General features: G+C 51.2%; 1 protein-coding gene across 3 annotated transcripts; it reads left to right on the top strand.

Moving 5' to 3' along the window:
• Positions 1–1,476: 1,476 nt before the first annotated feature.
• LOC120386776 (C-type lectin lectoxin-Thr1-like) lies at positions 1,477–22,557 on the top strand. Of its 3 annotated transcripts, none has more exons than XM_039506548.1 (6): positions 1,477–1,536; positions 14,077–14,155; positions 16,873–16,967; positions 17,918–18,058; positions 19,527–19,641; positions 21,366–22,557. In XM_039506548.1, exons 1-6 carry the CDS (start codon positions 1,480–1,482, stop codon positions 21,431–21,433), a joined length of 555 nt encoding a protein of 184 aa, XP_039362482.1. In that variant the 5' UTR covers positions 1,477–1,479; the 3' UTR covers positions 21,434–22,557. The 3 variants fall into 3 exon arrangements, with proteins under 3 accessions (XP_039362482.1, XP_039362500.1, XP_039362490.1); XM_039506566.1 differs by lacking the exon at positions 1,477–1,536 and adding an exon at positions 10,534–10,673 and having other exon boundaries at positions 14,082–14,155; XM_039506556.1 differs by lacking the exon at positions 1,477–1,536 and adding an exon at positions 10,534–10,673.
• The last annotated feature ends 3,547 nt before the right edge of the window (positions 22,558–26,104 follow it).

The raw sequence follows: 26,104 nt of genomic DNA, 5'->3' as shown, positions 1-26,104 counted from the left end.
AATGACACCTCAATCTGGGACAGTTCCTCAGATTTGTCACCTAAAAAGAATGGCTCAGGTTTGCGAATCTCCCTCACATCCTCAACCGTGAAGACCAATGCAAAGAATTCATTTAATTTCTCCACAATGGCCTTATCATCCTTGAGTGCTCCTTTAGCATCTCGATTGTCCAGTGGCCCCACTGATTGTTTAGCAGGCTCCCTGCTTCTGATGTACTTAAAAAAAATTGCTATTACTCCTTGAGTCTTTGGCTAGCTGTTCTTCAAATTCTTTTTTGGCTTTCCTAATTATATTTTTACACTTCATTTGTGAGAGTTTATGCTACTTTCTATTTTCTTCAGTAGGATTTAACTTCCACTTTTTAAAGGGTGCCTTTTTGTCTCTCACTGCTTCTTTTACTTTGTTGTTTAGCTATGGTGGCTCTTTTTTGGTTCTCTTACTGTGTTTTTTAATTTGGGGTATACATTTAATTTGAGCCTCTATTATGGTGTCTTTAAAAAGTTTCCATGCAGCTTGCAGGGTTTTACTTTTGGCACCGTACCCTTTAACTTCTGTTTCACTAACCCCCTCATTTTTGTGTAGTTCCCCTTTCTGAAATTACATGCTACAGTGTTGGGCTGCTGTGGAGTTTTCCTCACCACAGGGATGTTAAATTTAATTTTATGGTCACTATTACCAAGTGGTCCAGCTATATTCATCTCTTGGACCTGATTCTGTGCTCCACTTAAGACTAAATCAAGCATTACCTCTCCTCTGGTGGGTTCCAGGACCAGTTGCTCCAAGCAGCAGTCATATAAGGTGTCAAGAAACTTTATCTCAGCGTCCCTTCCTGAGGTGATAGGTACCCAGTCAATATGGGGATAGTTGAAATCCCCCATTATTATTATTGAGCTTTTATTTTAATAGACAATTTACAAGCATCTTTAATACATATTTCGGGCAATACTTTTTAGATAATTGTTCATCACTGATTAAATCAGGCAATTTACCTGGATCAACGTTCCTTAACAAATTGGTTATGCCAATTAGCGCATAGCTACCGCAGGCTGCACAGATCATCTTCTTATCTTTGTGGTGCTCTTGTACTTCATTATTATTTTCTGTAATCAATTCATTAGTTTTTATTGGTGTCTAGTTAAACAATTTAGCAGTTTCACACATAATAACTACGGAACATCTTTGGTAAAATTGGTAAGTGTGCGACATGGGTAAGATTATAGGAAAGAGGCCTATTGAAAAGGTGAAATATTTGATTGCCAAGAATATGGCAAATAAATTGCCTTTGCACAGGGAAAGTTAAGCTCCACAAAGCCAAAGCAACCGGCCTTTGTTTACCACGCACCTCCTGAGCTAAAAGCCCTGATGCTGCCACTCCACGGGCAGCCGCCTGCAGGTGGAAGGGCGTGAGGGGTCATATGTAGCTGGCCAGTCCACCGCCTGTTTGAGAGTAATCACTGCCTGTGTGTGCTCCTCTGTCCAATGCCAAGGAACAGCTTTCCTGAGAACATGCACAAGGAAGCGGTCACAGAAGCGCAGGTGAGGATGAAAGATCAGGGATATCTGATAAGGCCAAAACCAACCACAATGTGGATACAGCTGGTAGGTAATGGCAAACGATCAAATCTACCTTCGGCTGGGCTGGTATGCGTACAGCTTTGGGCGGAGTAGCTCCTAAGAAGGAAGCTGTTTGCATTGTCCCCAGGGCCAGCCTCACAGGTGGGTGACAGCCCAAGGCACCGTTTCAGAGGGGGGCGCTGTGGTCAGGGGTGTCCAATTGTCTCAGTACCCATAGGGCACCTATGTGGGGGGAGGAGGGTCTCAGTGTCCAAGGGGTCCCTGTCGGGGGGGCGGTGTCTCAATGTCTGCACAGAAGGCTCCTGTAGCAAAGTCTGTGTATGGGGAGTGGGGCGGGGGGAGGGGAAAGGGGGCTATAGGCAATGCGGCCACGTCAGGGCTGAGGCTGGTCTCCCATTTGTGGGGCACCTGCAGGGAGCAGGGCTGGGGCGGCTGCGGCAGGTGCAGATGGCTCAGGACTATTCACCTCAGCCAATCCCTGGGAAGCCGGGAGCGAGGCCAGCTCAGGCCCTTCCTCGTCCTCCTCAGCCCAGAGCTTGCGGAGAGCAGTGACCCCCAGATGCAGAGGGAGCCACAGTGGGAGCCGACCGGACAGAGATGCCACCTGTTCCCACAGTGTCACCGCTGCTCTAAAGCTGGACCCAACCCACACACACACACACACACCCTGGGGCCCACCTGTCCCCCAACATCCTGGGACTTGCCTGACCCCCCAGCACCCAGGAGCCAGCCTGACCCCCCAGCACCCCAGGGTCCTCATGTCTCCACTCACATGGCAGAAGCGAATGGGTCCATCCCTGGCAGGGGACCCAAGGAGCCAAGGAGAGCAGGATCCTGCCCCTCTTGACAGGGAGAAGCAGTTGAAGATCGTGATCGTGGGGGATGGAGGCTGCAGGAAAAGGTCTCTGCTCATGGTGTACACAAGGGGAACCTTCCCGGAGATGAGTTCTGGGGCCTCCCACTGCCCCTCAATCCAGCCCCTCCCTGAGGCAGCCCCTGCCAACCAGCCCCTCACAGCGTGCTGAGCAACCCATAGCATAACAGCCCTTCCACCCCACGCGGGGGCAGCCGCTCGCCGTCTCCAGGACCCAACCCCCCATCCCCCGCATCCCACAGCAACAAAGGCTGCCAAACTACAAGTTTGCCCACAGCGCCATTTTCCCTAAGGCCGGCCCTGATTATCCCTATCCATGCCAGACGTGTGTAGAGAGAGCAGAGGGGCCAAGATGCCTGGCAAAAAGTTTCTAGAGATGCAGACTGACCGGAGGAGAAAAGAAAAGAAAGAAAGAAAAGTGTTAGTTTCAAGTGGGAAAAAAGCTGCACCAGGATCTTATCAGCATGTTTGGCAGCCTGGGACCAGCCTGATAGAGACCTGTGCTCCAGAGAAGTTATTCTTGTCAAATTTGCTTTTAACAACTTCCTTCTGTGCAATCTGTAAAATTGCCTTAACAAAATGACATAGTCACACCTTTTGTCAAGTCACTGTTTCCCTTGAATACACTGTTTGCCTCTTGAGTTGAGCCAAGAGAACAACAGGCTTTTACAGTCTATTTTTTATACTGTAGAAACAATTTCCCAGGTACTGCGTAGAATTGTACGAATGTAAATAGAATCGTTGGGTTAACATGTTCCTCACTGAGAGCTAGCTTGCCTGGTACTAGGGCAAAACCCATGAATATTATTTAACTTTTGATTACAAATACAAAAAGAGGAAGGAAAAGAGGGGGAAAGATATATATATCTCACATTACCACTACATATTATCCACACCAAACATATAGCCATATGTATTAAACACATCATAGTAATACAATAGTACTTATATAGCCTAAATTGGCCTATGCTTTTTATATAACCCTGCTCACTCATGCTAAGTATCCCATAACCCCTCGCATTGCCTGATGTCAGGTATGTTAGTGTAACCCTTCTGCCCCTCTGAGTTGGCAGCAACAAGGGCCGGGTTCAGTATCCAGGGGTTCCGTTTCAATAACGCAATGCAAAACCGGCTCGAGCCTCCACGCAGTGACCTGGGACAATTACCTACCACCCCCACCCGGGCGCCTGTAGGAGGCAATACTTCCCCTCTGGCAAGCACGGAGTCCGAGTGTAGCAAAATCCTTTTAATAAAGGAGGGAAACAATGCGGCATTACGTTGGGGAAACACAAAAAATGAGCAAAAGACCCACCTCCAAGTACGTTTGGCAATGTCCTTTTCCCTCAGGGTCTTAAGTCCAATCACCCCAAAGTCCAACAACCCAAAAGTCTCTGTCCCTGGTCAGTGCCACCCCAGAGTTCAAAAGTTCATCTGCAGAGTTTTACCCCCCCAGCCTGGGTGGAATTGGTGGGGGGCACATGGGGTGTTAAGGGGCACCTTACGTGGGCTGAGGCCGACTGCCCTGCCTCTCCATGGAGGTCTGCTGCAGCCTTCACTACTAATGGCTCTGCTCCACCAGCCGCTCCATTCCTCCAGCCGTCCCCACAAACTGCTCTGCTCTGCTCCACTCACTGTTCCGTGGGCCGCTCCAACTGTCCCACAAGCTGCTCTGCTCCACCAGCCTTCCCTGCAAACTGCTCAGCTCCGCTGCGCTCGCCGCTCCAACCGTCCTGCAAACTGCTCTGCCAGCCACTTAGCAATAGATCTTCAGGCTCCCCCACTAGTTAACACAGCACTCACTGATCTCGGCTCAGTAATTTCAGCTCTTTTAGTGATTTCAGTTTGTAGTAGGGGAGCCCCAGTGCTGGTGCACCACTGGCCCAATGTGAATTCAGCTCAGCAGTCTCTAGCTGTGAGGGCTACACTTCGATTTCACCAACCAATTATCCAGGGCCAGCTCCAGGGTTTTTGCCGCCCCAAGTGGCAAAAAAAAAAAAGAAGAAGAAGAAGCTGCGATCGCGATCGGCGGCTACTCCACGGTGCCACTTTCTTCTTTGGTGGCAATTCGGTGGCAGGTCCTTCCCTCTGAGAGGGACTCGCCGCCGAATTGCCGCCAAAGAGCCTGACATGCCACTTCTTCCCCTGGGCTGCCCCAAGCCCCTGCTTGCTGACCTGGTGCCTGGAGCCAGCCCTGCAATTATCAAGTGTAAACTCCTCAGGAACCGTAACACCTTACCACAGATCACAGCCAGTCCCCGTGGGGACACTGTCTGTCTTGCCACCTGCGTGAGCCTACCTTTGTGAGAGACAGTCCCTTACACCAAGCAGCGGAGCAATATGCAAGCTCCTCCCAGTGCCAAAAAAACAGTCACTTACCCCAGATCAACTGACTTTCAATCTCACACCAAAGACAATGCATGTAGGCCATCCTAGAATAAACTAGCTAAAGATTTAGTATACAAGAAAAGGAAGCAAGAGAGTTACGTACAAGGTTGAAGCAGGGGAAATATAGATACACACAAATGAGTTCCAATCTTAAGTTTCAAAAAGTAATAAAACCTTCTATACTGAGCACAGTCTGTATGGCCTTTAGGGCTAACCCAGGCTAAGCACTGGGATCTTTTGCTTATGCCTAGTAATCCTTGACCCCTAGCGTTCAAGGACCATACAAATCCAGTTCCTCCGAGTTAGGGGGTTTTATTCCCTTCTCCCTTCTGCTTTGAGTTGCAAACTAAGCTGATGGGAGGGATTCACTTACAAGTCTCCTCTTCGTGGTGTGTGTGGGGAGAGTAAACAACCAAGTCTTTGCTTCCTTTTAAGCATAGAATCATAGAATATCAGGGTAGGAAGGGACCTCAGGAGGTATCTAGTCCAACCCCCTGCTCAAAGCAGGACCGATCCCCAACTAAATCATCCCAGTCAGGACTTTGTCAAGCCAGGCCTTAAAAACCTTTACCAATGGAGATTCCACCACCTACCTAGGGAACCCATTCTAGTGCTTCACCACCCTCCTAGTGAAAGAGTGTTTCCTAATATCCAACCTAAACCTCCCCCTCTGCAACTTGAGACCATTGCTCCTTGTTCTGCCATCAGCCACCACTGAGAACAGACGAGCTCTATCCTCTTTGGAACCCTCTTTCAGGTAGTTGAAGGCTGCTATCAAATCCACCCTCATTCTTCTCTTCTGCAGACTAAACAAGCCCAGTTCCTTCAGCCTCTCCTCAAAAGTCATGTGCCCCAGTCCCCCAATAATTTCTGTTGCCCGCCGCTGGACTCCCTCCAGTTTATCCACATCCTTTCTGTAGTGTGGGGCCCAAAACTGGACGCAATACTCCAGGTGTGGCCTCACCAGTGTTGAATCGAGGGGAACGATCACTTCCTTCGATCTGCTGGCAAGGATCCTACTAATGCAGCCCAATATGCCATTAGCCTTCTTGGCAACAAGGGCACACTGCTGACTCCTATCCAGCTTCTTGTCCACTGTAATCCCCAGGTCCTTTTCTACAGAACTGCTGCTTGGCCAGTCAGTCCCCAGCCTGTAGCGGTGCAGGGGATTCCTCCAATTTCTTTTTTTGATTCACTCCATCTATCTTTTACATCTTATGCTGGCAGCAGATGGTGCAGTACAACTGCTAGCCATCATCATCTCCTGGGTGCTCAGCAGAAGATGGGAATTACCTGGCTGAGTCACTCCCATGTCTTCCCAGGCGCCCCTGACCGACCTCACCAAGGTCGGCTAAAAGAGCACCCAGGAATATGACGACGATGGCTACCAGTCTTAATGCACCGTCTGCTGCCAAAAGGCAATGAGCTGCTGCTGTGTAGCAGTGCAGTCCCACAACTGCCAGCACCCAGGAGACGTACGGTGACAGTGAGCTGAGCGGGCTCCATGCTTGCCATGGTATGGCTTCTGCTCAGGTAACCCAGGAAAAAAGGCGCAAAATGATTGTCTGCTGTTGCTTTCACGGAAGGAGGGAGGGAGAGGGGGGCCTGATGACATGTACCCAGAACCATCCACAACGCTGTTTTTGCCCTATCAGGAATTGGGATCTGAACCCAGAATTCCAATGGGCAGGGGAGACTGCGGGAACTGTGGGATAGCTACCCACAGCTACCCAGAGTGCAACGCTCCGGAAGTTGATGTGAGCTGCGGTACCGTGGACACAGTCCACTGACAATGCACTTAGAGAATTTTGTGAGGGAACACACATAATCAACTGTATAAAAACGATTTCTAAAAAAACTTTTATAAATTCGACCTGTAGACATATCCTGAGAATGGGGAGGCGGAACTCTATCCTCAATAGTCAAATCGTTCGTAATGCTGATTTAGAGGTGATTTAAGGCTGGATCACGTGTCCCTTAAATCAACAGGAGCTTAGTTTCCAAGAAATGCTGATGGCCACTTAATGAGCCCTGAGAAGCAGAGGAATGTTAAGAGTCTGTAGGCAAATGCCGTGATTTAACTGCATGCAAAGCAGGTAAATATTTGCTGTTGACTGTGGTCTGGAGTTCAGCCAGTGACTGACTCCTCACCTACCTCTCCTCCCCAGCTCATGCCAAGATCTCCACGTCTCCACTGACAATACAGAGCTGGAACCAGACTGGCTCACCTGGGTGTTAGGGTTGTTAAAACAGGTATTATTCGAATGTGCTGAGTGTTTAGACTTTATTCAATGCTTCGGAGTTAGTTGCTGCCTGCATTCATCTCACATACACCAGCTGCGTCCCATGTTGTATAGTAATATTCAGTAGATACGCTGGAGGGTAGGGATAGGGTCCAGAGTGACCTAGACAAAGTAGAGGATTGGGCCAAAAGAAATCTGATGAGATTCAACAAGGACAAGTGCAGAGTCCTGCACTTAGGACAGAAGAATCCCATGCACCGCTACAGGCTGGGGACTGACTGGCTAAGCAGCAGTTCTGTAGAAAAGGGCCTGGCGATTACAATGGATGAGAAGCTGGATATGAGTCAGCAGTGTGCCCTTGTTGCCAAGAAGGCTAACGGCATATTGGGCTGTATAAGTAGGGGCCTTGCCAGCGGATCGAGGGACGTGATCGTTCCCCTCTATTCGGCACTGGTGATGCCACACCTGGAGTACTGCGTCCAGTTTTGGGCCCCAGACTACAGAAAGGATGTGGACAGATTGGAGAGAGTCCAGCAGAGGGCAACGGAAATTATTAGGGGAGTGGGGCACATGCCTGCAGTCCAGTCCAGCAGCTATTCTGTTCAAGATCGTTTCTGTTGAAAGAAAACAGTCCCCAAAAACCTGAGGTTTTTTATACCATCCTAACTCTTTGTTTCAAACAAACTTCAAGTCTGTAGTTAGCAGGTTGATTTCATCACTACAACTCTTAATTAATAGATACTTATGGAACTTAGTATCAGAGGGGAGCCGTGTTAATCTGGATCTGTAAAAGCAGCAAAGAGTCCTGTGGCATCGGATGCATCTGATGAAGTGGGTATTCACCCACTAAAGCTCATGCTCCAATACATCTGTTAGTCAATGCGGTGCCACAGGACTCTTTGCTGCTTTTATGGAATTTAGGCACTCATCCCCAAACCAGGGGCGGCTCTAGGCACCAGCAAACCAAGCTGGTGCCTAGGGCGGCCAAATCTAGGGGGCGGCAGGCTGGGCCGGTGGACCTGCCGCAGTCATGCCTGCGGGAGGTCCACCGGGCCGTGACGACGGACCTGCCGCAGGCATGACTGCGGACGGGCGCTCGTCCCGCGGCTGGGCTGGACCTCCCGCAGGCATGACTGCGGCAGCTCAAGCAGAGCCGCCGGACTCGCGAACCGCCCGCAGCCGCGTGCGCCGGAGGTCCGCTGTTCCCGCGGCTCCGGTGGAGCTCCCGCAGTCATGCCTGCGGCAGGTCCGCTCGTCCCGGGGCTCCGGTGGACCTGCCGCAGGAGCTCAACCGGAGCCGCGGGAAGAGGGGACCCGCCGCGGGACCAAGGAAGGGCGGCGCAGCGCTCCGCGCTGCCTGGGGCAGCCTAATTTCTAGAGCCGCCCCTGCCCCAAACACTCCCTTTTGTGATCTGGGGGGTGAAAATGAAGTTGCCTAACAACTGGGATGCTTTTGGCTAATTTTAGTTAAAATATATTTTCCTCTTTCAATGAAAAAACAGAGCACTGTAGGGCCTTCTTACAGTATTCAACAGTAAATCACCATACGCAATCATTCTTAATGTTACTGTACCCTCTCCTGAGTGGGGGCACCTTGTAGATATCAATGAATGTCTTGGGTTGTTTTTTTAAATGTGTCTTTCATGCTTAAAGTTTTGGTTTGTTTTGAAATAAAATGGATTCATCACAACCAAAGTAAACACCCTACAAATATCCAGAGCTTTTAAATGTTTGATTGTTCTTACATCAAATGCTTCTTTTTATAAACGCATGGTGGAGGTTTGCGAACCCTTGAAACATTTCAGTTTTGGGTTAGACCCTTCTTTAGGTTTGTAAATATATTAGTTTAAACTGACTTTGACTTGCTAGGAAGACTGACCCATAGCATTCAACGAACTCCTGGGGTTATATTTAAACTGTCCAATAGCGTCTACAAACTCCTGAGGTTTTATTTAATTTAATATTAATCAGAGCTCATCATCTCCACCCACCCATCAAACTTATTTACTGCTCACTAATACGTTTTAACCTGATGCAAACAAGGGTGATAATCACATCTAGACCTAGCCCAACAGACTCGTTGAAGGCAATAGAGTCGGGGGGCGGGGGTGTTGTTAAACCATCAGTTCAACAGGGTGAGTCAGTTCAATTGTACTCAAACACGTCTCAAACATCCCTGTTTTATGCACAATATATTGGCCTTTTTGCTTTATTTTAAACACATTGTTTTTGGTTTTGTTTTCCCCCAGGACTGTACTCCACACATTTCAGCTTTTTGCTGTAAACAGGTCTCTTTACACAGAGACACAAGAGCTGGGATCTCACAAACTTTAAAAGTCATTCAGCCCCTTGAAAATAAACCAAGATGCTCCATCAAAACTTTTATCTTATTTGAGGGCCACGCAGACCTTCTAACAGAAACACAGATAGTCACAAAGCCTTTTTCAATAGATATTTTTATTTACACCTACCAAGTTTTATATCACGTGATTGTTTCCTCCCCATTCTCTAACTTAATCCTTTTAGACTTCTTACAAATGGTCTTTTTCTTAAGCAGGTTCCTGTAACTTTTTGTGCGGACCAGACAGTCAATGTAACTCGCTAAGCAGGTATCCTCCAGTTTGGTAATTTTCTTTAAAACACTGTCACGATCTCAAGTGCTTTGCAAAGCACAACCTATGGCAATAGCAATGTTTAATAAGCTTTCCAAACACAGGTCAATGCACAGGTCCCATAGCCTGCAGCCCTCACAATCCTCAAAAATCTTCTCGCTAAGGCAGTGATTAAAGACAGCAAAACAGCAATGGGTACAATGCCTGCATGACTGTTTTACACTCACAACGTGGCACTGGAAAACATATAAGTAACATCAGTGGATTTAAGTCCAACTTTTCTACACACAGGGTCATAGTTCATGACCACCTCAGGTGCTCTGGGATGATGAGCCCTGGTACTGGTCATATGATCTAGCAATTCAGGTATGGACGAGTAATAACCTCAACGTAGGATGAAACTCCATGTCTTATCTCCAAAGGTGATTTCAAAAATGCCGTCTTCGTTGATATTGGGAGCTCTGAGCAACGCCCACCCGCTGGGGGTCTGACCCCAAGGACTCCAGTAGCCCCACACCAGCCTGTTTCCCCTGGGGATCCCCCCACTGACTTCAGGGGGCTCCAGCTGATTTACACTCCCTGGGGCTCTGCCCGGAACTTTCCATGGGACAAGATGGACGTGAGCAGTTGGGCCAGTCAGGGCCAGGGCACGATGGCTCCCCACAGCCACACTGACCTCAGCGCTGACCGACGGGGGGTGGGGAGGGAACAGCTTTTATTTTATTTGCTATCTGAGCGCTGCCAGGTGCTTCCTCCTGGTTACCGCCCAGCTTGTGGCTGGGTCTTGGCTCCTCTTACCTATTTGCCTGGGTATTAAATGATTGTATCCTTCATTAGCACAGATTTGCATGTTCAGTATTGACACCTGATTCCCCCTTCCCCTCCCCACACTGGTCTATAAATGCCCCAGGCACGGCCAGTGTCCCATGCAGGCTGCACTTGATCCGACCTTGCACCAGAGCTGCTACGCAGAGAGACAATCAGGTGAGACCCTGGCTTCCTCCAGCTTCTTCCTCCTCCTGCTCCGGGTGGCTGGCGGCAGCTGATCCATTACAGGGGTGGGTGTGTGAGGGTGCTGCCCGTGGGAGCCAGCTGAGGTCGCTCAATCAGGGTGAACTGCAAACCAAACGGGGCAGACAAACCCCAGAAGCTGGTGGTTATTCCAATACTTAGATTTACCAACCAGCACAAAACAGCTTCTACAGTACCTCACTGGTCACTTAGAAGTCCAAACCACGCAGTTCCCTTAAAGTGCCCAGCCTCAGGCCTCCGTCCAGACACACCTGTCAGATATGATGATGATTCCTGAGAATCTTACTTCATCATATAAAAGAAAAGGTTCTTCCAATCCCAAAGGATCAGCCACATACCCAGGTCCAATTATAACTTAGATCTCACCCAAAATACACGCCACAGCCAATTCTTATTAACTAAGCTAAAATTTATTAAAAAAAGAAAAGAGAGAGTGTTGGTTAAAAGATTAATATACAGACAGACTTGAATTCAATTCTTGAGGTTCAGATACACAGCAGAGTAGAGCTTGTAGTTGCCAAAAGTCCTTTTAGAAATAGTCCATAGTTCATAGTCCAATGTCCATATTCAGGGTGGCTCCAGTCAATGACTGGGGATCTCAACCCTTGTGGCTTAAGGTTTCCCCCTCTTGAAACCCAAAGCAGATCTGAGATGAAGAAGGATCGTGTCCCAGGCTTCTTATACATTTCCAGCAGCCTTTTGGCCTGAGAAAACAATAGGCTTAACTCCTTCTCCCAAACATCCTGGCAATTAGCACAGGGTAATTTATCCATTAAACAGTTTAGATACAGGTTAGCACAACCGTCAAAGAGACACATAGACAATAATACTATTTCACTCAAGTATCATCCTAAATCTTAATATTCCTTTTTTGATCTTTGAATTAAAACTATAGCAATAGACAAGACTTGTTTGCTGACATCACAAGACCTGAGCAAACATCTTTCCTTCTACCTCTAACAATGCAGACTTGCATTTCAAAGCTCTGTTCATTTACATATCTTCCTAACCGTCCTCAAGGTTCACCCATGGGTCAGGTTAGTCTATGAGTTACTTAACTCTTTCTGGCCCTGTCACCTTTCAATGAGATATTATATCACACTCATAACGTCACAGGGTGCCCTGGGTGAGTCCCCTGATACGGAGCTCTCTCTGTCTCACCCCTTCCTCCCACCCAGCACAGCCCTGCATGCAGCATCCTAACGCCCGGCAGAGCCCTGCCGAGCGCTCTGCCCAGGGCTGGCTCCAGACCCCAGCGCGCCAAGCGCGCGCTTGGGGTGGCATTTTGCTGGCAGGGCGGCAGGCGGGTCCGGCGGGACCCACGGCTCCAGTGGACCTCCCGCAGCTGCGGAGGGTCCGCTGGTCCCGCGGCTCCGGTGGAGCATCCGCAGTCATGCCTGCGGGCGGTGCCCCAGAGCCGCGGGACCAGCCGGCATGACTGCGGCTGCTCCACCAGAGCCGCGGGACCAGCGGACCCTCCACAGTCATGCCTGTGGGAGGTCCGCTGGTCCCGCTGCTCTGGTGCACCTCCCGCAGGCATGACTGCTTGGGGCGGCCAAATTCCTAGAGCCGCCCCTGGCTCTGCCCCTCCAGAGCTGGGCCCGGCATCCAGTCCTGTGTCCAGTCCCCACGGAGCATCACTCTGCCGGGCAGCTCTCCCATTGGGACCCTTCTCCCAGGCATGGTGCCACGGGGATCCCAACCCCCACCACGAGGTCCAGTGACTATCACCCCTCCCCCACCACTCCAACCACACAGTGTTGGCTTTCCAGACACTCAGTCTCCCTGGAGCTGGAAATATGAGTGTGATTCAAACACCTGTTAGTGGGGGAAAGGCCCCAGGGTCGGGTCAGTGGGTGTCTCATGTACCAGGTGCTGGGTGATAAGTTGAGAGGCTCCAGGTTTCTAACACTAAACTGGTCTCTGGTCAGAGAACATTGCAGAGGTGCTGCAGCTGCAGCTGGCATTCCAGCCACGTGCACGCAGACTGGCCTCCATCCTGGTGGCACTGGGGCCTCTTCCAAACTTTTCCTTCCTCCCACCTCTGCTCTCCCTCCACGTTCCATGTAGGTGGCTACCGTGGGGACCTGCCAGCCCCAGCACTGGGGAGAGAGGGACAGCGGGAGATGGCAAATGCCCCTGCTGAGAACTGTTTTTCTCAGCAATGGGACCCTGTTGCCTAGAACCCAGCCCCATCTGAGTGACTCCAACCTCCCTACTGCCCCCCCATCTCCTCCCCACCTGCAGCCCTGGTTCGGGGAGTCCCTGGCGGTGTGCCTTGCAGAGCCCAGTCACTGTGCAGCTGAGACCTGGCTCTCAGCTGGGTGTCCAGTTCTGTCCCTGCAGCGCGGCTCGGTGAGGGCGAGGGGCGGAAGGGCCCTTCAGAAGCAGGAAGCTGGGCTCTGAGTTGGGTCCTTCACAGCTGGGGTTAGGGTTTCCAACCCTCCAGGACTGGCCTGGAGTCTGCAGGAATTAAAGATTATGTGATGTGATTAAATCTCCAGGAATACGTCCAACCAACATCGGCAACCCTAGCTGGGGGACGGGATCCCTCTCGGGGCCCTTCCATCCCAGCCAGGCCCTTTAGCAAACAGCCCCAGCTCTGAAGCGCCTCCTCCTGTGAAATGCCACACAGCAGAGGGGTGTTGCTCCAGGGGGTTGTGGAGGAAAAGACCCCACCCCCCAAGTACATAGGCCTTGATTTGTTAACATGGGCCTGTCTTGTTTCTAGCAGGCCCTAAGCCTGAACCAAACTAGCTGTGTCCCCTGACTGCAGGGAGAGGGGAGGGAAATGAGAAGCCCCAGAAGCAGGAACTATTTGTAATATGTGTCTAATGCTTATGAAATATAACAACTGCTTGTGTGAGATAAGATTGTAACAAGTATGAAGCATTTAACATGATAACCCATGCCCTTCCCTTATGCCTGTTGTGTAACTACCCCATGACATACTTGGTGTAATGGTACTCCATAAAAGGAATGGTTGCTAAACACTGGAAAATACCAGCCGAGACCCTAACCCTTATTACTTCCATAAAAGGTATGCAAGCAACCACCTTGGAAAGTACCAAAAGACCCAAGAAGACCCTAACCCCTGTCAGATGTTAATTCCAAATAAGGGCGATTATTACTTAAATGTAGGATGTATTTGCGGTTTTCAGCGTTATATACTCGGGTGATGCTTTGTATCGGGGGCGCAGTATCCAACCTGCTACCCCCCAACGCGTTGGTGTGTGTACAATAAACGGGCCTCAGGCTTGAGTCTCTGATCAAATTACTGCCTGGGTGGTTTTTTCCACGACAGGGTGTCTCATGCTTTCATGGCCCCATCTCCCTTGTGTGTTTTCTCCCCAAGGGAAGCGAGAAGATGGGGCCAGTCGCCTACTTCAGCCTTTGCCTCCTCGGCTGCCTGATCTTTAACCCCTCGCTGGAAGGTGAGTCCCCTGCCTAGCCCCTCGGAGCTGGAGACCCCAGGGTCTGTTTGCCCTTGATGGGAAGTGAATTAATTTCACTCAGGGGCCCCATCCCCACCATGGGGCAACAGCCAATACAGCTGGGTCCCCAGAGCCCCTACCCCACTAAGCCAGACCACAGCCAACGGTTCAGCACCTGCCCAAGGACAGAAGCTGCTTCCTGCTCCCCCAGCTCTGGGTGCAGAGGGAATCCCTGAGACCTGGGGCTGAGTGTGAGAGACAGACTGTGAACTAAACCCGCCCCCATCTCCTGCTGCTGCTTAGGGGGTGTCTTTCTGCAGCAGAAAGGGGAGGTCCCATCCCAACCAGGAAACAGAGCGTGGTGATAACATCCCAAATGAGTGACATCCATTTTTTTTTCATTGGGCTCAGAATGGCGCCTCTTCGTAAACTTGATCCTTCTGCTTTGGGATAATCCAAACTCCTCCCTCCTCCTCCACTCAAAATAAAATGCTGGGACCCATAGACTATTTCTCCCCTCCCCTTCCCTACTTAGCCCCACAAATCTCTGCATTTACTCCACACACTGCTAATCCCCACCCACCCACCCACCCATCTGTCACTAGCTCTCTGCCTCCCCTTCTCTCTCTGGGCCCTCAGCTATCAGAGAATCATAGCAATGTGGGGCTGGAAGGGACCTCCAGAGGTCACCTTGTCCAGCCCCCCACACTGAGGCAGGACCAAGTAAACCTAGATCATCCTTGACAGGTGTTAGTCCAACCTGTTCTTAAAACCCTCCATTGACAGGGAACCCACAGCGTCCCTTGGAAGCCTGTTCCAGAGATTGAACTAACCTAGTTATCGCTAGCTTGCTTCTTGCTTGCATATATACGGTATATATACCTGCCCCTGGAAATTTCCACTACTTGCATCTGAAGAAGTGGGGATTCACCCACGAAAGCTCATGCTGCAAAATGTCTGTTAGTCTATAAGGTGCCACAGGATTCTTTGCTGCTTCTACAGAACAAGACTAACACGGCTACCCCTCTGATACTTATAACCCCCAGATCCTTTTCAGCAGGACTACAGCCGAGCCAGTTATTCCCCATTTTGTAGTTGTGCATTTGATTTTTCCTTCCTAAGTGAAGTACTTTGCACCTGTCTTTACTGAATTTCAGTTGGTTGATTTCAGACCATATCTGCAATTTGTTAAGGCCACCTGGCTTCTAATCCTGTCCTCCAAAGTGCTAGCAATCCCTCCCAGCTGGGATTTTGTCATCCACGAAATTTATAAGCATACTCTCCGCTCCATTATCCAAGGCATTCATGGAAATGTTGAATAGTACCAGACCCAGGACAGACCCCCACCCCACCAAGATGTGTTCCACCCATTTGAAAGGAAACAAGCAAACCTCCCCAACTACACCCACCTTATAGTGATTTAACCTAGATCACATCTCCATAGTTTGCTTATGAGAAGATCATGTGGGACTGTGTCAAAAGCATTTCTAAATCAAGATCTATCAAGTCCACAGCTTCCTCCCCTTCTCGGGGCCAGTAACCCTGTTAAAGAAGGAAATGAGGTTGGCTTGACATGCTTGATCTTGACAATTCCATGTTTGCCATTACTTATAACCCAATGATCCTCTAGACGCTTACACATTGATTGTTTCATAATTTGATCCAGTATCTTTCCAGGTATCAAACTCAGGCTACTGGTCTATAAATTTCCCAGATACTCTTTGTTCCCCTTTTAAAAGCCATGTGGTGCTTGCCTGTCCCTCCTGAACAAGCTATACCTCTCTCTAGCAATATTCCAGTCATGAGATTTAGAACACTAAATCTCTGGGATGCTGATCAAGTCATAGTTTAGCTTATATACTAATACTTCCAGTTCCTCCATGTACTCCCTATACTCCTTGCATTTGTGTAGAGACATCTGAGATGTACAGCAGATTCCCGCACTGTTATCCCTCTTGTTGCTCCTTTCGCCCTTTTATAATTTTCCACCTCCTCCCTCCAACCACATCTAACCTTCTGTTAAAATCCTACAGGTGACTTTGTCACCCGCCCCTTTTGAATCTAGTTCAAAGCCCTCCTCACTCGGTTGGCAAATCAGTATGTGGTGTCCCTTCAGCCTCTACTAAACTCCAGTGCCCCCAACCTCCCCTCTGCTCCCAGTCCCACTGACATCCAGTGCTCCCCATCCTCACCCCATAGTCCCCTCTGACTAGGGTGACCAGATGTCCTGATTTTATAGAGACATTCCCAATTTTCAGCTCTTTTACTTATATAGGCTCCTATTACCCCCCACCCCCATCCCGATTTTTCACATTTGCTGTCTGGTCACCCTACCTCTGACTCAACCCCCTTGATACTCCTTCCCGTCAGGTTCCCCAGAGCTCCTGCGCAGAAGATAGGAGGTGACCATTTTCCTTTAGAACAGCCCAGCTCCTGTCCCCTTGGAGAGAAGACAGGGGTAATTTTCAGTAGGACAGCCGTACTGCCACGGACAAAGGGGGCAAGGGAGTGGCAGCTATTAACTGACTGGCTTCAGCCCCACTGAAAGTCATAGGAGATAGTGGCCATTTTGAGAGAGGTCAAAAGTTCACAGGATTTGGGGAGATCTGGAGAAGCTGGAAGGATGACAGCCGGCAGCTCTGCTCCGATTCTCTTCTCCGAAACAGCCTCTGACCACATTGTTCTCTCTCCACATCCCATCCCCTCCCTTGGCTCAGGAATAGGGGCCACGTGCTGTCCCAATGACTGGATTCAATACAAAGACTTCTGCTATGGGTTCTTCTCCGACAAGATGACCTGGTCGGAGGCTGAGGTACGAGGCTCTTCTCAGGGATCCACCGGGCAGGGTGGGTTAGTGGGCAGGGGCTGAAGGGGTTTGGTGACACCACCAATGGCCCCATCGTGTACCCCTGCACAAGTGATGTGGCTGGTGCCAGGCCCTGGGGCTCGGGAAGATGCACTGAGAGGGGGCTCTGTAGACGGGCCGACTCACCTCTGCGGCTCCTCCTGCTGGTGACTCCTGGGAATTAGCTCAGTTCCAGTCCGGAGCGCCCTCTGCAGGCTGGTGATCCACCTGTCCTCAGGCCCCCGTGTCCCTCCCTGTACCCGGTGCCCCTTTATCTGGGGTGCTATCCCCCTTGGTAGTAACCCTTTTCTCTCAGGGTCTCCCCTCCCCAGGGAACCCCCACCTTCCCTCAGTATATGGCTACTGCCCAGTCTCCATCTAGCCCGTTCACTGGGGCAGGCTGCAGTATCAGCCACTCATCATAGGCAAAGGGGTTTGGACCTGCTGCCTTTGCCTACCGCTGGGCTGCCCCCTGCAACCCCCCAGTACCTCTTGGCCTTTATGCTAGGCCACAGCCTGGGGCTTTCCAGGCTGGAGCTCCTCACCCTTTCCCCAGCCCTGCTCCACTCCAGGTACCTTCTCTAGCTCCCTGCAGCCAGGCCCTTCTCCCTCTATAAGCACAGGGAGACTTTTAGGCTTCTTGCTAAGGCCCTGTTGCTCAGTTTGGGGCGTGGCCCCAGCTGCAGCCACTTCCTCCAATCAGCCCAGCCTAAAGGCTGCTTTCTCCAGCCACAGCCCCTTCCCAGGGCTGTTTTAATGCCTTCAGGGCAGGAGCAGGGGTCCCCCCTGCTACAGGCTCTCTCCCCTCACAGCCATCCCTGCACCTGCTGTAGCCTGGTGGGGCAGGACCCCACACCAGTGCCAAACAGCGTCCTCCTGCTGTGGGGTAACAGGCCTCGCTGATTTCCCTGCTGCAGGTGCAGTGTCAGTATCACCACAAAAGGGCCCATCTCGCCTCCATTCTCAATGAGGCAGAAGGGAACACGGTGGCCAAATACATCAGCATGTCACACTCCCCCACGGATCGTGTCTGGATCGGACTGCAAGACCCTCGACAGGTGAGTGTCTGGCAGCTGCTTTGCCTCTGGCAGCTGCTCCCCCCCATGATTCTGTTTCCCAGGGACTGTGCAGAGACCATGTCCCATGAGCCCTTCATAGGGGCTGCCAGGATCTCCCTCCCCCACTCCCAGGGTCTCCCATCTGCACTCCAGCTTTAACCCCTGCCCTCCTGCACCCCTTCCGTCTCCATCCCTCCGTAAGCTCCGACTCCCCTTTGGCTTTTCCCTTCTAAATACAGCCAGGCCCTGCTCGCCCCATCATCAAACTGACCTTTGACCTGCACCTGCCTCTCCAGCTACTGCCCCGTCTCCCTTCCCGCTCCCAGCTCATGCAATGTGCCGTGTCCTCCCCCTGCACCCCACATCCCGGCTCCACTCCACCCTCAACAAGTTTTCTAGCCACTTTTTCCTGCCCAAGACTTGAGCCTCTGCTCCCCCTTGGGGATCCCGTCCTGGCCTGGGTCTCCTTAGGAGAGCCCCCAGCTCCTTGGGGCAGGGAGACGAAGGGGGAGCAGCCACAGGCTGGGAAGGACGTCCCAGAGGGGGAAGGAGCCGTTATGAACATAGAACTAGAAAGAACCTCCAGGGTCACTGAGTCCAGCCCGTGCTACGGCCGGCAACCCCCTCACACCACCCCCTCCGTAAACCTATCAAGCTCCCTCTGAAGCTTTGTCTCCATCAGTTTCCTTTCCCTCCCCCCTGCACAGGGAGGTGCTGGGGTCAGGAGGCTCCCTGAACAGCACACACAGACTGAGCCCCTGGATCCCCTGCCCCAGACTGGAGGCTGGGCTGGACCCAGTGTGGGAGGAGTGAAAGGCTCCATGTCCCTTTCTCTAGTGTCCTCAACTATCCACCTTAACCGGCCCTGGCAATGGATGGGCACTAGTTCTCTGACCCCCGAAGCCAGCTAGTCCCCCCATGAGCTGAGGCCAGGCCAGAGCCAGCACCTCTAGAGGTGAAACACCCCATGTCCCCTTCTCTGATTCTACTGCGCTACCCAGTCCTGCTAACTGGGGTCAGACTGACACTGAGCCCACTGGAGGGGAAAAGGCCCCGTGTCCCATTCACTGATCCATCCGGCAGCTCCATCACAGACGCACTTTTATTTTGCTTAAACAGGACGAGCTCACCCACCTTAAACCACTAGTGCCCCCCAGGGGCTGTGCCCACTAGGGACTAGAACACACTCCAGAGTGACTGCTTCAGGGTGCAGAGATTTGTTAATACAGGCAAAGGGCTTCGAAAGTAGAAAGTGAAGTTCATGTGCTAAGTGTTACTATTAGATCAGCGACTCCAGGGCCAGCCCCCTTGAGCTGGCCTCTCCCCACTGACTGCCCCATGGCCCTTCCCCGACTCTCCCACTGCCTGAGTGGGGCACTTCTGTGTTGGGTTCTGTGTTTCTACGGTGCCTTGTCACCAAGATCTCTTCTCCCCGGGACCCCATGACCTTTCTCCCCTGTCTCTGTAGAACAGACACTGGAGGTGGACCGATAGCTCCCTGTATAGCTACAGTGCTTGGAACGCCAGGGAACCAAACAATCAAAGTGGTTTCGAGTACTGCACTCAGCTGCAGAGCCACACAGGTAAGCAGATGCTCAAACACACATGCACCAACAAAGGAACCAAAACAGGACCCTGGCCACACACTCCAACTCTCTCTGCAGGCATGGCCTCCTGCCCTGTCACCCTGCCTCGCTCCCACAGCTCACATTGCCATTCTCTGGACATAATCCCCTGATATCTCATCCTCCAGGCATCCCAGTTTGAGGCTCAGCTCCAGTCAGAGACAGGCCATCCAGTACATTTGGTCTCAGATGATCAGTTAAAGGGAAAGACCAGAGCAGAGCTATTGCCCACTAGGTGCCATGTAGGTGGGGTATAGACTCTTCGGGTGGTGCCTTGGTGGCTTTGGGCACCCTGATTCTGGAGGTAATGAGGGGACTATTTGGGCCCCAGGAAAATTTAGAGCAGCCTCAGGGCTGCTCTGACAGTGGCAGTAACGAACTGGACAGCCAGAGCACAGGGGCTTCAGCCACACCCCAGCCTGTCCCCTATGGCTGGGCAGGGCAGCTGTCTCTGCTGGGTTCCCTAAGCAAGAGGAATCCCCAGCTGGCCATTAAGCCAGCTTCCTGCTGTCCGTGTTGCTGGAGTGGCATGCGGGATGGAGCAGAGCTGAAGGTCTCACGCCATTCACTGACAATAGGATGGAGAGCTGGCTGAACAGGGAAAGCTCACTCGCTAATTCAAGAGAGACTCATTCTTCATGGGCCCTGCTAGTCACACGGCCTCGCCCACCCTCCGATGCTCCTGAGTCTGAGTGTTCAGCAGCGTTGGCACGAATGCTCCTTCCCCCACAAACTCACACTGGGCAAGAGATTTCCCCCCACTGTCTCCTACTTAGAAGTGTTGCTCATCCAATCCTGGAGCGGGAACAATGCCATGTGACCTGCACAAACAGTCACACCCACAGCTAACAGTTGAAGTGAAAACTTTTGCAAAACAATTGTGGGCACCATTTCTGAAGAACGCTCCCGGGGCTGTGTGGCTCTGCGAAGGGGAAAGAGGGTGAAATTCACAGCAATTCATCAACCCAAATCCATAGTGCTGTCCCCTGGGGAGAGATGCTGCCTCTGGGCCCTGCCCAAACCCAGATGTGTAGGAGCTGGAGGTAGGGCCGGCTCATTCAGCACAGAGCGAGCCGGCTTCCCTCTTCCTGAGCTTGTCTCCCCGCGGGCACCTAGCCAGGGCTCCGTGCTCTCCTTTCTGGCCTTTTGAGGGGCGTTGGCAGGGAGGGGAGGTAACAGCAGTCGCAGATTGAGGAGCAGCCTGGTCCAGTGGACAGGTAGGGGGTTGTGACTCTGGAGACCCAGCTTCTATTCCCCACCATGTCACTGAGCTGCTGGGTGACCTTGGGCAAGTCAATTCTCCGCTCCATGCCTCAGTTTCCCCGCCCACCTCTTGTCTATTCAGATTGTGCTCTCTCTGGGGCAGGGACTGCCTGTCAGTGAGTGTATGGACACAGCACCTAGCACCAAGAGGCCCCGTCGTGCTCTCATCAGACACATTCCAACACAATAGAAGAGGGTCTCCCGCTAACATAGCGTCCCTCAGGGAGCAATGGAGCCTGTCCCTGTCTGAGGCACATGGGGCTTCGTCTCCAGCCTCCTCATCCTCACAGCCTCATGCCCAGGAGCTGGGGAACGGGGGGGTCTTCTCTCAGCAGGGTGCATGGCAGGGAGTCACTGTAAGGACAGGAATGGCCCACTCGCCCTTCCCCCACCCCAGTGATTTCTGTTCTGCCTTCTAGGTTTTAAGAACTGGAACGATGCTCCCTGTAACGAGAAAAACGGCTACGTTTGCAAGTATGAACTGTAGCGAGGGGAGTCACTCGCCTGTGTCTGAAGGGGAAGCTCAGCGCCTGGGATGCAAAAGAACTGGGCTCCTTGGGCATGATCAGGCAACGTCCCAGACTTTCCGATGCCTTTGCTGCATGGAGGGCCAGTCCCCTCCCTCCCTGAGAGACCAGATCTCACTTTCCCACCTGCAAACCCTCTTCCCCCAAGTGTCTCTGTTCTAGTTACACACCTGCCCCTTCCCGCCCTTCCCCTCAGTGCCTGCAGCCCATGACAAGAATAAACTCTCCTGAGCATTCAGTTCTGTGCGTGTCTCCTCTGTCCCATTCCTGGCACCACATAGATGCGTCCATCCAGCCTCCTCTGACTGTGTCCTGAACCGCCCAGATCCCAGTGGAGGAGAGGACTGGGACCCCCAGAGGGAAGCAGGATGGGCCTGGCCTTTTGGATAACAGACAGGACATGGTTTCCCTCCAGATATCTGCAATACCCAGAGTTTCCTCTCTCTTCTGGCCACCCATCACCTCCTGGTCTCATCTCCACTCAGACACTGAGCTCCTCAAAGCAGGGACGTATCTAGCTGTTGTGTAAACATCATTGTCCTTCAGAGCTGGGAACGTGACCCTGCACCACCGGAGCTAAAGGACTCAGCGCCCGTAGCTGAGAGCTGTAGCAGACTCCTGGGATCAGCCAGCCCACACGTCCCAGTGGGTACACGGGCTCCATCTACTGTATGGTGCTACGGAAATCAAACACTATTTGTAACAACAAAAGACTGAGCCAGGACTCCTGAGTTCCATTCCTGGCTTGGCCACCATTGGCTTCCTGTGTGACCATCCCTGGGGAAAGCCCCTCCCCATCTCAGGCAGTGCAGGGGGGCTAATGACACTAACCTGCCTCTCAGGGAGGGTGAGAGGATAAAGCCAGGAGTGTCTGTGACGCACTTGGGGATCCTTGTATGGATGGTTCTCCAGGGAACATTGTTAGCGAGGCTCAGGTGTCCCCAGCTCCGCACCTCGACGGGAGGACTGGGTCACAGCATCCAGCCCCTGGAGCTCACCGGTTGGAGGGGGCTCTAGCCAGCTGTGCCCTCCGGGGGTGGGCTCTCCCTGGGGAACTTACCCCCTGAGCAGGGGGAGGGATTTGCAACAGCACCAGTGCCGGCTCCAACCCATTGTAATTAACCTCTTCTTCTCCTAAGGACAGTTGGTCCCATCTTTCATCCCACCGCAGAGACTGTCACACAGGGACCTTTTAAATGCTCTCTCCAGCTAAGAGGAAAGGGAAGAAGGGAGGTTGTGAAGATAAAAGCCTCTCTGAACACTTCACATTTCAGTGCTCCTGGCCCCGTTCTGGTTTCTTTCATTTTTCTGTTTCAGTCCATCCATTTCTAAGCTCTGCTCGGCCCTTTATAATGTATTTGCCACGGTGCTAAGCAGGGTGAGGTCTCTGAATACCAGCCCACCGACCTTGTTTAACACTGTTCAGTGCTGGACAGTGACTGGGTTATGGGAACACCTTTGGCCTACACATTCCATCTAAATTAACACACCAGGTCCAGGCCTGGGTGGGCTCTCCAGGCACTGCCTACCACAATGTAACTGTCACCCTTCTGCCAGGTGGGGTCGGCAGCACCAAGGGACTGGTTCAGTATCTAGGGGTTCCTCCTACCACTGCGACAGAGAACTAGCTCCAGCCCCCACCCACTAACCTGGGAAAACTTAACAGCACCCCAAGTGCCTCCAAGAGACAGTACGTCCCCACTCGCAGACACTGAGTCTGTGTGTAACCAAAGAGCACTGCTATTGGAAGGGACAGGGAACCCAGCATTAGTTTGGGAAAACACCACAACCACATTCAAACACATGTGATCATCAGCCAACCCGACCCCACAGCACGCTGGGCAGTGCCCTTTGCCTCAGTTTCCCACCTTATGGTGGGAAAGTCTGACAAACAAATGTCCTGTCAGCACATCACTCCCTTCTCCCTCCACGGCACCCCACTCACAGGTGGCCGTCCTTGGTCAGCAAAGACCAGAGCTCAGAGGACCCTTCATGTGGATTCACTTCTCATCCCTGGGACGTGCATCCAGCACCACTGATTCTGCTGCCACCATTCGCTCTGCCACCATCGGTCACTCCGGCGCTGCTGCTGTGTTATTTTGGATTTAAGGGGAGTGTGTACCTTAGAATGTAATTAAGCCTACTGCAGCCATATTGTGTGCATTTAATCAAATAAAACCCTACATAGTTAAGGGTTCATTAAAAAACAGGCTTTTAAAGGCAAGGTTAAAACTAGCTGGCAGTTTTTGCTAATTAAAATAAAAAACAGTCAACAAGTATAAGTAAAAACCTTGATCGACAAAAGACCTTAAATCTGGGCCCACTTTAATATAAAAGTTTATTGAAAGTTAGGAAAAGCAATAATTTAGTAGGGGTCATTATGACCTGCTATGTGTTTTGTAAAAGTTAATTTATAAAAAAGTAGTTAGTATAGTGTACTATAAAGCAGTCCTCTGAAGTCATCTGAAGAGACTTTTTCCTGAAACCTTTTCTCCCTAGGGGGTGAACAACTGGCCATTGCGTACCTGCTGTTAATTACTCAATACCAGTCCTGATTTTAGGTAAATATCTGTCTGTGTGTGTGCTTAACCCTAATAAACTGCAGTTTTAAATAAAGCAGGCTTACTTGTGTTAATCTTTTGTCAGACAGAATTGCTATGTTCTCACTGATTTAGTCACGACACCGCCTAACGTGAAATAGTTAAGTTGCCCCTGCTGTGTGTTCTGAAAACCCTGAGTAACAGATTTGGGCAAGCCAGCCGGGAGTGGTGTAGAGGTGAAGGGGCAGTGGAACAGGGTCGCAACCTGTAATTCTCCATGCCATAGCCTGTGAGTTGATTTACAGTCACGTTCGGTTGCTGAGTTACGGGCTCGGGCTGAAAAGCCTGGTTGAGTAATGTCAGAAGGACAGGGAACACCTGGAGAGAAAGAAAAGCTGGAAATAGATTTGTGTAATAGCTTGGCAGATTTCATGCAGGAGCATGATAATGGTTTTTGGAAGCCTGGGAGCTGTACCAGTCCCAGAGCCTTCCTGCAGCTTTATAAGTAGATGGCAGAATTTGAGGGCTTGGCTACACTTGAGAGTTGCAGCGCTGGTGGAGGCTTTCCAGCGCTGCAACTTAGTAACTGTCCACACCTGCAAGGCACATCCAGCGCTGCAACTCCCTGGCTGCAGCGCTGGCTGAACACCTGGTCTGCTTGGGGAATAACGAGTTCAGCACTGGTGATGCAGCGCTGCTCGTCAGGTGTGGCCACACACCAGCGCTGTTATTTGCCTCCAGGGTATTAGGAGATATCCCAGAATGCTTTTAACTAAATTACTCTCTTTGTTTTGTTATGGAGCCTCTCTTTGTTTTGTTGTGAACTCGGGGCTCCAGGGATCCCAGAGCTGCTTATCTAAAAAACAAACACAGCTCCTGTTTGCTGTGATCAATCGGTAACTGACTGTGAACAATCAAAGGAGATAAACCCCTGCCTGCCTCATTCACAGGGGATGAGTGTTTGCTTGATGAGAGAAACAGGTGAGGGTGGGGGGAGAAAGGGAGTCCGTGCTGCTTATCTGGTCTGCAGGCTGTTTGCTATTAAGACTAAGGGGTCGGGAAAATTTTCTGATTTTGCAAGGCAGGGAGCTAGTGTCGGCTCCAAAAATCCACTCTCTCTCTCCCCCCTGCTCCCTGTGACACTCCACCCCACCCCCCTCTTTTGAAAAGCACGTTGCTGCCACTTGAACGCTGGGATAGCTGCCCATAATGCATCACTCCCAACAGCGCTGCAAATGCTGCAAATGTGGCCACACTGCAGCGCTGGTAGCTGTGAGTGTGGCCACACACCAGCGCTTTCCCTACACAGCTGTACGACCAGCGCTGTAACTCCCAGCGCTGCAACTCTCAAGTGTAGCCAAGCCCAAAGACAAAAATTAAGAAGTTAATTTTTTTAAAAAAAAAGACAAAGAAATACCCAGAGTAAGGGCAGCTCAGATAGTGGTACTGTAGAAGCAGATGTGTGACAATAAGAGAGAGAATAACAGGCTGGAACAGAAAGTGTCTAGCTTGAATCAACAGAAAACTAAGAGTGTACCTCGCATGGGGAATCAGGGCTGGTGCGTTAGCTGGTATGTTGTGAGGTCCATGGTAGATCAGGGCTCTCTGGATAGACAAAGGCTAAAGGTGCCACCACAGGGATTCTGGTTGTACCGGCTGGCTCTGAACTCCTCCTGGACCATCAGGAGTCAAAGGTTATTGCCATGGCCATGGGAATGGTAACTAGGTGCCTTGGTACCATGGTGATGGATACTAGAGAGAGATTCTTCCCTTAGTGTCTGCCCAGAAGCACTCTGGTCCTGTGGTGACACTGGCTGTATAAATACCTGCTTAGGTACAGGTTAGTATAATAAGGATTTGTCCAGCAACCTCTAGGTCATGGGATGTTCCAGATCTCCCTCTGCAAACATACAACCTTGAGTACATTTTCTGGAATATCCGATGTAAGTGGTGACAGTTCTGTTCCTGGGATCGGGGATGGATCCGGTGGCCAAATAGGTCTTTGTCATCCATCATGTAATGAGTTAAGGTTTGTCAGCCCCATCTGAAATGTACAACACACAAGTGCCAAGCATTGTGATTATTGTTACT

The sequence above is a fragment of the Mauremys reevesii genome, linkage group 1, assembly GCF_016161935.1.
Source record: "Mauremys reevesii isolate NIE-2019 linkage group 1, ASM1616193v1, whole genome shotgun sequence".
Taxonomy (NCBI): domain Eukaryota; kingdom Metazoa; phylum Chordata; order Testudines; family Geoemydidae; genus Mauremys; species Mauremys reevesii.
This window is presented reverse-complemented; position numbering and strand designations above follow the sequence as displayed.